This window comes from Vulpes vulpes, chromosome 8 (genome assembly GCF_048418805.1).
Source record: "Vulpes vulpes isolate BD-2025 chromosome 8, VulVul3, whole genome shotgun sequence".
Taxonomy (NCBI): Eukaryota; Metazoa; Chordata; class Mammalia; order Carnivora; family Canidae; genus Vulpes; species Vulpes vulpes.
In genome coordinates, this window is record NC_132787.1 from 109,627,579 (window position 1) to 109,640,106 (window position 12,528).

Sequence of the window (12,528 nt, forward strand, 5' to 3'; positions counted from 1 at the left end):
TGGCTCAGGTGGTGATCTCATGGGATCAAGCCCGATGTTGGGCTCCATGCCTCTCCCTCTGCCCTTCCCCCTGCTCATGCACAGTTTCTTTCTCTCAAATAAATAATCTTAAAAAAAAAAACTAGTTTGATTTAGAGTGTATGAAAATGGGATTATGAATTATTATAATTCTTTGAAGGTTTTGAAAATGGGCCCATATGGCACATAAAATCTGGCTGTTTTCAAAAGGCAAACATAAGAGACTTAACTCTAGGAAACAAACTGAGGGTTGCTGGAGGGGAGGTGGGTGGGTGGATGGGGTAACTGAGTGATGGGCATGAAGGAGGGCCTGCGATGTGATGAGCACTGGGTGTTAAAAGCAGCTGATGAATCACTGAACTCTACCTCTGAAATTACTAATACACTATATGTTAACTAATGTGAATTTTAATTAATAACAAAATAAAATAAAATAAAAAATGAGCTACACTCCAGGAAAAAAAAGAGCCAATATGAGTTTCAGAGCAATCTAGGAAATTGACATTTAAAGTTAAATAAAAATAAACTTTAATACAGACCAACTTCAAAAACAGAGTGATGTGAAGGCAGATGTCATTTGCCGACATTAAAATCTTTGCCAAAGAAAATTTAAATCTTCATACTTAATTGCATGGGTATTATGGGTATGGGTATTATGAAATACCCTTTACGAAAATGAATGAATATAAATAAATATGAAATTGAGTAAGTGAAAATAAATAATTTATAAAATAAATAAATATGAAAATAAATAATAAATAAATACATTAGTAATATCCTTTTCCCACCTAACCTTGGATATTTTTTTTTCATTTTGAACTGATCGTTCAGAAGGTAAAAATATTTTCTCACTTAGAACTTCATGTACCAGTTCTAGATAACTCTGCGAAAACTTCTAAGCTGTATTAAAAAAATTCAACAATAGGGGCATGTGGGTGGCTCAGTAGGTTAAGTGTCTGATTCCTGATTTCAGCTCAGGTGGTGATCTCAGGGTCATGAGCTCGAGCTCCATGTCGGGTTCTACACTAGGTGTGAAGCCTGCTTAATATTCTCTCTCTCCTCCCCCTCTGCTCCTCCCACCCTCTCTAAAAAAATTTTTTTTAATAAAAATGCAATAATACCTTCCAATACACATTCCAAAAAAATAAATGAGGGGAATATGTGCAGTTTATTCCAAATTCCTCTGTTTTTTGAATGATTTTTATGAGGTTTAATTATAAAGAACCACATTTCATTCTTTTAAATGTTTACTAAAAAGAAATACCACCAAGAAAAGGAATTAGAACACTATGGAATCCATTGGAAAATCTTCCTCTTTAGCTTTTGAGAAGACAGAGTGTATGGGCTTATTTCAATCCAGATGTGATTTTTCTCGCTGTTAAAATGTCCATATGTGAGATGGAAGCACGATGATTGAAGAAAAACTGATGTCAAGTAGATATAAAGGTGATTTTTTTTAGTTTATTGGTTTCCACTCCCAGGCCATCTGAAACACATTTTTTAAAAGCAGGTTAAAATGGAACTTCCCAAACCTGTTATCTGGTCACATTTAATTCCCAGATCCCAAGAGCTGATATTACTGTTAGACTCTAGATTCTGGGTGTTTTTCTAGACAGCAGCCTGTAGCATGTTGAGAATCTACAATATGGCATGAAAGCTAATCACAGGGCATCCAAACAGCACTTTGCTTCCAGGCAGGTACCGATACAGAAACACCCCTGAAAACCTATTTTGAAATTATTTCAGTAGTCCTCTGCTATCTCATTAGTTCAGTGGTTGCTCTAAAGAAGCCCCTTCCTGAAATGCTAACCAAACCACCACGAGACATCACCTCACACCTGTCAGAATGGCTAAAATCAAAAACACAAGGGACAACATGTGTTGGCGAGGACGTGGAAGAAAAAGAACCCTCTTACACTGTTGGTGGGGAATGCAACCTGGGGCAGCCACTGTGGAAAACAGCAGAAGCCTCCCCGAAAAGTTAAAAACAGAGCTACCCTACAACACAGTAGTAACGATTGCTACTAGTAGGTGTTTACCCAAGGAATACAAAAACACTAATTTAATCCCTATGTTTATAGCAGCATTGTCTACAATAGCCAAGACGTGGAAGCAGCCCAAGTGTCCTTCAACGGATGAATGGATAAAGAAGAGGGGGTTTGTATATACACAAGGGAATATTATCCAGCCATAAAAAAGAATGAAATCTTGCCACTTGGAACAAAAGGGTATTGTGCTGATGAAATAAGCCAGAGAAATACAAATACCATAAGATTCTGCTCATATGTGGAATTTCAGAAACAAATGAACAGACAAGGAAAAAAAGAGACAATCCAAAAAACAGACTCTTAAATATAGAGAACACATGGACGGTCACCAGAGGGGAGGCGGGTGGGGGTATGGATGAAATAGGTGATGGAGATGCAGGAGGACACTTATCAGCCCCGGGGGTTGGAGGGAAGTGTTGAATCACTGTATTGTATACCTGAAACGAATATAACACTGTGTGCTAATGACACTAGAGTTAAAAACAAAATAAAGATGACCCTTTGTCCATCTTCTCCCCTCCAACCTCAGCCCCACTTCTTCAAATGTGCTGAGACACCATTGCATTGTTGGGGTCTGCATTTTTTTGTTTGATTTTAATACTTAATAACTCTCTGAAGGAGTTAAGCAGTCCATCCCTCTGGCACCTAACCCTCCCTGAAACTCCACCCCATGAACATCATCCAGATGTGGTATTTTACATGAAGACCAGTATTCATGTATTCATTAAAATTAAACGAACCTATATTACACCAGGGTAGTACTATGAATTTCAGAAAGCTTAATTTCATTTGACTCATATGATAATTCTGTACTAAGGTAAGTTGAGTATTATGGTGGATTTAGAACATTTTTTTTTTAAGGAAGAAAGGAAAGAAACACATGAGTCCATGCCCTGCCCCTGCCACCTAAAGCTACAGTTACACATGACTCAGGACCAGCCTCCAAACCCCTGTGGTGACCACGGTACATGCCCGCTGTAACCTCTGCCATCTCTAGATTTGTTCACGGTTCTAACATTCTCATCTTACGGAAGACAACTGATGCTCAGAAAGGACAAATAAATGTTCAAGACCATACAGTCAACAAGGGTGGCACACGGACTAGACCCAAAGTTCTCACTCCCAATCCATCCTCTTCCCATGCCAGACATCAGGACATGGGGACAGAAGCCTCTGGCAAAAAGGAGCAGGAAATGCCATCCTAAAGTTATTTTTCAAGCACCAAAATATGCACTAAGCATGAAGTTAGATCAGAATCGGTGGGCTCTCCACCAGAAACGTATCAGTTAACCAAGAAAAGCTACAGATAAGACGGAGGTGGTTTCCATGTGATTACAATTCCCTCCTTACGGTGTCGTAAATGCTCCAGGCATGTCCAACAAGAAATCAAGAAGCCATCGTTACCGTGAAGTGGTAGCTTTTCCTTCTCCATCGACAAGTCAACACTGTATACTAACAACGGTAAAGACCTTGACGATCCCCAAATCCTTGTTTCCATTTTTGTTCTGGCAGCCAAGAAGCTCGGTTAACCGTAGGAGTCAAGTTCACTAACAATCTTAGCAGAGAATCTGGGTAGAATAACCTGCTTGTCTTCTCTCATTTAATAACAAAGAAAAAACAGCCAAAATGAAGTAAAACTAACTAACATTACTAACATAGTTTAGTACCCTCTGTGTGTCCAGCACTGTTCTTATAATAAGCATTATTTAAGTTATCCCAACAAACTATGAATTAGGTATTATTATTAGCCCCAGTTTATGGATGAGTAAACTGAGGCACAGCCATAGTTCACACACTTAGTGTGTATAATCTGTATTTTCTTAATCGCCAAAAATGTACCTTTCCATGGGTTCTACTGTCAATCTCTGACACATAGGGCATATGTGTGCGTGTGATGTATATATGTGCTTGGGCGTACGCATATAATGTGTATAATTATAAGATACCTTTACTCATTTTTAATCAATGATTGATCACACTATGTAAATACATGTCATTTTCAGGGCAGATGAGTCACTCTGGAATACCAGATACAGACCAATATTGTAAATAACGAGGGTGGGAGCCAGGTGGGGATCTACATGACGTCTCACTAGTCACTTCCCCCACCCCCTTCCAGCTTTACATTCAGGGAACACAGGAAGGAATTCCAGACGAATTTAGTCTTAGTCGTTCTTTTTTAACTTTGGCCACCAAAATATGAAATGCACAATTTTAATATTGTGCCAGCATACCTCTTCAGTATAATGTGGAAAAAAATCTCTAATTTTATTTTCATTTGCCTTCTGGTCCTTTCTAGCTTCTGACTGTTGTTCTTTACAACATGGCTGATATTTTGTTTTCATGGTTTCTGTTGTTTAGTTTTTTTCTCCCTGGGTCATCTCTTCTTGTCCCAAGGATGGCTGTTCCAGGGATTCTTGTTCCTTGAGCCCCTGTTCTTGGGATGCTTGCCCCAAGGATGGCTGTTTGAGCAATTCTTGTTCCTCATATTCTTCTTCTGATTGTCTTGATGATGATTCTTGTGGTTCTTGTCCCATGGGTGGTTCGCTTAGGTCTTCTGTTTTTACCGCGGGTTCTAGTAGTGCAGGTGTGTTTTTTCCCTCTAGAATGCCATATGGTTCTTTTTCTTGTTTTCAGTAAACAAAATAAAACAAAATCACCAGTAAACACAGTAGCCATCTAAACCAAGTGAAATAAATCATAAAATGACAAACGTTGCCACTATGTCCTTGGACTTCATACTGATAGTGATAATATTAACAAAAACAAGTCTCACACAGGACATCACATTCACATTGTGCTTTACTTACAGTTACCACTTTCGTTCCCACTTGGAAATATCTTAAACAAGCATAAAATAGGTAGAATGTAATAGTATCAGAGAAGCTTAAGAGAAGCAAGTAAAATGTGTTACCAGATATTAAATAGATACAATCCTTTAGTTGTCTAAAAACTGAAAAACCATAGGAAAGGCTCTTGCTTCTTCTGCAGGTCACTGAGGTTAAAAAAAAAGGAAAAAAAGCACTTTTAGTAAAATTCTAAAAAAAGAATCAGAGTGCAGGAGCATCCAGAGCCACTGTCTTTCTCCAGAAGAGGCACCAACAGAAGAAAATGACCTAAAGAAGCAGAAAGACTATGAGGGACTTATCAACCTATCACTTGCCAAACCACATTTGTCGATGCCAAGACCCGCTATTCCTGGGGTGACACAGGCCACCGGGCATAGGGACTGCAAGGCCGGCCCTGGAAACTGACAGGAGAACCCTTGGAAGTTACCCCTGGAAGGACATCTTCACCGAGAGGCTCACAGAACCGCAGAGCAGCTGGGAACTTTGGATAACGTGCTGGCCTGATGCCTCCCCAAAACCGCTTATTCCTCTCCTTGGCGGAAGCAAGACCGTGACCCCCGTCCAGAAGCCCAACTCCAACCTCATCCCTGCCACAGGTATTGACCTGCCGCCAGGTCTGCTCAATCTACTCACGTCCACAGGTCTTCCCGAAAAGACCTTTCTCCGCAGCCCCTGCCCCTCCAGGGCCTGTCCCCTCAGGGCACACTGTCCCCTGTGCAGCCCACACCCCTCCAGGGCCTGTCCCCTCAGGGCACACTGTCCCCTCCAGCCCATGCCCGCCCCAGGGCCTGTCCCCTACAGACGCTGTGGGTGAAGGCAATGCTCTCACCCTTCCCCTCCTGCCGCCAACGTCACATTCACATAAGTCGAGCACGTCAGCCCTACCCTGCGTAGCAGCAGGATGACCCCAGCCCCTCAGAGGGACACAGCAGGCCGCAGCGAGGCCGGCCAGTCCCCTTCTAGGGCCGAGCCCGGGGCCCCTCAGCCAGGCCACCCCACCCAGGCCCCCCCGGCCCAGGCTGCAGGCTGCTGTGTGGGGTGAGCCCCAGTGTTGGCACCGTGTGCGGGAGACGGCAAGCCAGACGCCCCACGGGGAGGGCACCCAGGGGCGCCGCGGACAAAGGACCACGTCCTGTGCAGTCCCTGCGCCCAGCCCACCCGCCGCCGGGGCCCCCGACGCTGTGACCTGCGTCCCCGCCTCCACCTCCCACCAGGCCTGCCTTCCACTCGGTGTCCCCGCAGGAGGCCGCCGGGCCACGGTGCTCAGGCCGACTCAGCGCCGCCGCCGGCATCGGCACCCACCTCCACGCTCACCTGAGCGGACCTCTCCTGTGTCACACGGTGCACACACCCCCACAGCCTCTGTCCTGGGCCCGGCAGGCAGCCGTTCGCCCTCCCGGAATGTTCCAAGGCTTCTGCACCTCCCCCACCTGTGTGTACCTGCGTTGCCCCCACCACACTGAGCTCCCCACGGGCAGCAACGCTGAGCTTCCTCCAGCCTCGCCCCTCGGCGCCCAGCAGCAGCCAGCACCCAGCACGGGCCCAGCCAGCACCCAGCACACACCCAGGCAGCACCCAGCACAGACCCAGGCAGCATCAAGCACACATCTGGCCAGCACCCAGCACAGACCCAGTCAGCACCCAGCACACACCAACCAGGTGCCCAGCCACCTGGCCAGCACCCAGCACAGACCCAGGTAGCATTGAGCACACACCTAGCCAGCACCCAGCACATACCCGGCCAGCACCCAGCACACACCCAGGCAGCATCAAGCACACATCCAGCCAGCACCCAGCACATACCCAGCTACAACCCAGCACACACCCGGCTAGCACCCAGCACACACCCAGACAGGTTCTCATCATATACCCAGCCAGCACCCAGCACAGACCCAGCTAGCACCTGGCACAGACCCGGCGGCTCCACACTGCTTCCTTCTGTGTTCATGCGAGTCCTGGCTCTCTACTTTATGAATAATATTGGACAATTCTCCTTCCCTCCCTGGGTTCCAGTCATTTCTTTCTTGAAACCCAGGAGTAAATGTATGAATCTTAAAAATGTAGGATTACGGTGGTGAGTGAATGAAAACAGACAGTGAGCCTTAAAAACTCATCATGACCAACTCGTGACCACATACAAGTGTAAACTGCAAGGGGGAGGACTAAGAGCCACCACAGGGTCACATGATCACGTGCCCAGTGACAGCAGGGCAGTGAGAGGCACACGGCCGCGGCCGCCCTTTGCAGACCCCGGGGAGGCGTGCAGCGCCGGGGCTCACTCGGCAGCATGGGGCCCCGCACGCTCCTCCTGCAGGGGGTGTGATCCCTGCTCACAGTCCACCTGTCCCCACACGCAGGCAGGGCTGCCTCACTCCGCCTTGTGTCTCCAGCACCCAGCTCAACCCGGCCCATGGAAGGTACTCAGAAAATGTTGGAAAAATGAAAGAATAAGGTAATAAATAACGAATGAACCGGCCATCCCCCAGTCCTACACATAAAGCATTCCTAAACATAAAGAAAATTAGAATATGCAAGATTAAAAATAGAATTAAGGCAATAAAGCATGCTTATGTGAGTAACAGATTGCTGTAAAATGTATTATAAAGTCACATTAAATATTAATATAAAATAATATAGGCATTATATTAATATAGAAAAAAACATATTTCCAAACTCCCTGAGCTCTCTTTGCCTTTAAGTGCAGCCGCCAGTGAGATGCTGCTGGTGCCACACACACGTGTGCGACATTTCTTACCAGAGCTGAGCCCACAGCCAGGGCACCTCTTCATGGGGATAAAGTGTGTCATCTGGGTGCGCTCATCTGTCTCCTGAAACCTGTACTCTTTGTCACAAGTGTCAGGAGCTTTGGTTTTTCCTTTCTCTACTCCTTTTTTTCTTTTTTACAAAATATTAGAAGGGTATGCAGTGAAATATTAAAATATTAGCATAACGCCTGGACTGAACTGTGGGCTGCCAGACAGCACCACCGTATGGTTGGGTCCAAACCCATTCTTACCAACGACCAAAAAACTGGGCCGTACAGAGTGTGGCTTACAGGGGCCCCTGCTTAGTGATGAAAGAGTCATCTGTTCAAAGCCACATAGTTCAAAGCTGCCAGTAGACGGAGGGCCGCTGGGTGCCCGGGCTGGGGCCATGCATAGAGTGACCCACTGGGGACACTGGGAAACTCCCAAACGGACAAAGAGAGCCCAGAGCATGCATCTGTGCATGTCACACACGCCCCACAAATGATCACCGAAAATTCACTCTCTTACCAGGAAACGGAACCACTTTTTTATTCTCGCTGAGGTTCTTGAGAGATGCTGAAAAAAGAGAGAAAAATCCAGATATTAATAAACTGACCAGAAGGTTTACATCCCATGAGGTTTACATGTAAGACCTACGGCTAAAGGAATCGCTGGGATATAACCATGTTGACCAGCGTAGAGGGAGTTTAGAGCCAATTTGAGTAAGAGGATAATCGTGCATCATAACACAGAAAGTCCTGCCAACATTATGCAAATTGTAGTTTCTGAGATCGCAGGGCAACTGGCAAAATTGTGATCTTTTTTTTTTCTTCCTCTAAAGAAAAGCACATTTTTCATAAACTGCTTCCTCGTGCAGTTTCATCGAGGGAAGTCCGGGGCATATGGTGGCACTTCCTCCGCTCCACACAAGATTTAGTAGGTAACAGAGTCTCTCCGGTTACACCAGTAAACCATAAAATGCAGGTGTCGGGTGTACCCTACGAATAACCAGAAAATGTAAACCAGCTCAACTTACACAGCAGCTGCCTTTCGAAAAGCCCAACAGTAAATAGCAATAAAAACGGAACATTCAGTCTAAAATGAAAAAACGCTAGAAGTAGAAACGCATGAGTTCGCGTCAACGCCTGCAAGACCGAACACGCCGATGCACACGGCACGCTGCACGCAACGCAGCAGCTTGTGCGGATCCGCCCCATTTAACAGCTTATCTGGCAATTTCGCTTTGACTTCAGGTGTTGTGAGGTTTTCATGGAGTCCCTGCCAGCGCAGGAACATAGCATGAAAACACGGGCCCGTTACAGATACGCGCTTCTGCGCGGACCGGTGGGGCCCCTGCACCCGGGATGAGTAACACAGGAACACTTTGCTGAGAAGCACGTCCGAGACCTTGAACCCAGGAGCCAAACGGCTGGACGGAAGCTGCACTGGGAGGCCTGATGCTCTGGCAAAGGCGGATGGAAAGGACGCACCAGAGCAGCCGGGGGAGCTGCCAGCCGCTGCAGGAAGGAACTCGAGAAGCTGTCACAAGACTTGATGGGAGAGATTAAACTGCCAAGGGCAGCAGCCGGGGAATCTGAAAACCGGGGCTGACGAGAAGGAACGAGGGACCCGGGGATTCCAGAGCAGCGGGCTGGGGGCCACCGGGGGGCCGGAGGGGCTCAGGATGCCCCGCCACTGCCCCCTGGGGAGCTCCAGCACCCGTCCGCTCTCCAGCACACGGGGCCCGGAAGGCGTGTGTCCACTGCCACGGACTTTTGTGACTGCCAGGCTACCCGGCAGCCGCTCCTGATGGATTAAGACGTCAGGCTCAAGTTGGTCAAAATAAACCCAACGTTTTGGTTCAAGGTATAAATCGCTGGCAAAAAAGTTAGAAGCCCAGAGTTAGAGAGCAATTAATTTTCGTAGTCCGTAACTGTTACCTAATGCGTCTGGTTTCTCTGCGGGCTAGAAGGTTTTTATTTATTTATTTATTTATTTATTTATTTATTTATTTGAATATTTTTTTAAAAATCGGCAAAGACATTTCCCAAATCCTTAGAGGCAATTACAAATTCCAAGCCAAAACATAGTCTGGATTCGCAGCCTCTCTGGTAAGTGGCTTGAAGGAGTCGTGCCCCACGGGGGACCTAGAATAACGGAGTAGCCCAACGAGCCCACCTGCAGCCAGGATAGACCGTTTTGTCCTTAGAATAATTTTAATCGTCCGTATTCAAACGTGCTCATGATAGAAAATTCTGAAAAATAAGAGAAGAGCCCCTCCTCCCCAAACAGAAATAAATTTAAGTCACAGACGCACCGGCTTGCTGTTTTAAGTGGGAATCTACAGAATAAGAACTTGTCTGACTTTACAGTCTTGGGGTGAACTTCCAGATGCAGGCCGCTGGCCCAGAGGTACACTAGCTTCCGAGTGCCCTGCAGGACAGATGCCCCAAGTCACACCCTCCTGAGGACACGGCCTCCCCACTCGTCTTCCCAAGTGATGGCAGCTTGTTCTTCACACGCTCGGAAGTGGGGACACACTGCCGGTCAGGACCTCCAGGCCTCCCCCCTCCCCGCTGAAACCTCCGAGCCCCTCTGCACACACCTCGTGTCCTCAGAGTCCATCCGCCGCCCACCCTCCCCTTGGCCATGCCCGTCTCCCCCCAACTCAGGCCACCCCCTCCCTCCCAGAGCCCCCGGGTCACCCTTGGGGATCTCAGTAGCCACTTGCCACACACCTTCCCGTCCTGGTCTCTCAGCTCTGACACCTCGTCACATCCAGCGAGCCTGTTCTCCAGCCTCCCCCCGAGACCACACCTTGGACCTTGTCACCGCCAAGCAACGTGATGACCTGTGTCCACCGCCCTCTGCCATCCTGACAGAGTCCCAACACGCCCTTCACCCCGCTCCGTCTGGAGTTAACCTCTCACCTAACCGTGCTGCGGTCACGAAAACTAAAATTAGCGTTAGGACGGTACCATGTAACTACACGCTTTATTTGGATCCCAGTAGTTTCTAATGTCCTCCTTCTGTTCTAGGATCCGATGCGAGACAGCACCTTGCAGCCACTGGTCGTGTGTCCTGGCGTTCTCCAAACTGTGACAGCTCCTCAGGCTCTCCTCACTCCCCATGGCCAGGACACTTCTGAAGACTCCTGGTCGGGTTCCGTGGAGCATCCCCCAGGCTGAGTGTGGCTCATATATTCTCACGAATGGACAGGAGTCACGGATTGAGGGGGCAACACAGAGGTGCAGTGCCTTTCCCACTGTGTCCTCCCAAGAGGTACATTAGGTCGACGTTACTTCATCCCTGGTGGTACCAGCCCTAACCCCGCGGTCTACACTCTACAACATGCCCCAGTGCTTCCTTTCAAAGATTAAAAACTGATTAATTTTGCCCTTTAGTCTACACCTAAAAAATAAGATCCAGATCTGAGAGTAGAACCTCATCAGAAGAGAAATTGCAGAGGAGATGAGGGGTCCGGCTTCTGGATCTTTAAGGTCCCTTCGTAGCCTAAATTCCAATCATGATATAAGCTGTTTATTCTTCTTTTCTTCATGCATCGCATTTGAAAGGAACAACGGCACATTATGCTACAGGTATCATTCCTGTGGGACTGGCCAAGAAATTCAACAAAACTATACAGTGGAAGCAAGAGAGGATGCCTTCCTGGATCATTTCAACCTGAAGAGTCGCTCGGCACACAAGGACAATAAAATGCCACCTGGAGGACCTGTCAAAATCAGGTGTGCAGAGATGGCTGGAAATTAAAGGGAGGCACTGCTGAAGGTGTGCCACGGCAGGAGAGGGACCCTGGGCCCAGCTGAGAGATGCAGGTGCCTCGGTGGGACATGCAAACAGACGTGCAGGATTCGGGGGCTCCGCGAAAAGGAAGCGCAGAATGAAGAACCGCCTTGTGTTGGAACCCAGTGTAGAGCCCCAGCACGTCTGTCCTCGCGGAACATTACAACAGGGCCATACGTTATGGATTCTATGGGTGAGGAAAGTAACGCTCAGAGAGTCTCAGTGACTTGCTTGGATGCCGTAGACCCCGGGAGCAGGGCACGTACTCGCCCCCAAGCTCTGGGTCCAGCACACTTCCCTCCACACACACAAGGTTCATCCGAATGCTCAGTGCCTCTGATGACTACTTGGCTTCTCCTTATCAATTCTCGAATCATTTTGATACGACTTAGAAGTAATTACACATTGATGTTCCCTTGTCAATTTTATTTTATCCAAGGACAGCCTCTCCAAGACCACTGGGGAGGAGGGATGCCCACAAACAGGAGAAAGCCCACACCCTGACCTCATGGCTCTCGGGGAAGGCAAGGGAAACAGCGCCTTCTCCCCGTGTATACGGCACGTAGTCTCCCGTCACTGAAGAGGAAAGCAGCCAAATAAACTCAACTTGTTGCACAGACGCCAAGAAACAATTTTTATGACCTCGAAGGATCACTTAATCGAGCTAACGTTATTGATCCTACCAAACTGGAGCAGGGCTTCGTATGCGGGCGGACCTCCTTTTATTGCAATTTGCTTTATTGCACTTTGCAGATACGGGGGTTCTTTTACGAACTGAAGGCTTGTGGCAACTCTGCATCAAGCACGTCCATCAGCATTGTTGTCCCAACAGCATTTGCTCGGGTCTCCGTGTCACATTTTGGTCATTCTCGCCATATTTCAACCTTTTTTCATCACTGTCATACGTGTTACGGCGAAGTGTGAGCAGTGATGACCACTCACCGAAAGCTCAGACGATGGTATTTTTTGACAATAAGGTATTTCTTCACTCAAGGATGTGCGTTGTTTTTTTAGATGCAAGGATGTTGCGCGCTATTACACACGCAACAGACCACAGTGTAA

The 12,528-nt window shown here is 47.4% G+C and overlaps 1 protein-coding gene across 1 annotated transcript in view; it reads right to left on the bottom strand.

Annotated features, from left to right (window-relative positions):
• Positions 1 to 1,459: 1,459 nt before the first annotated feature.
• The window catches only part of DCDC2C (doublecortin domain containing 2C), a 91,836-nt gene continuing 80,767 nt past the window's right edge, over positions 1,460 to 12,528 (bottom strand). Inside the window, exons 10-11 of the mRNA XM_072767806.1 lie at positions 8,191 to 8,238; positions 1,460 to 1,504 (exon numbers count right to left, since the gene is read on the bottom strand). Of these exons, the coding sequence (XP_072623907.1) occupies positions 1,475 to 1,504; positions 8,191 to 8,238 (78 nt within the window). The 3' untranslated portion in view covers positions 1,460 to 1,474. The remainder of the gene's footprint in view (positions 1,505 to 8,190; positions 8,239 to 12,528) is intronic.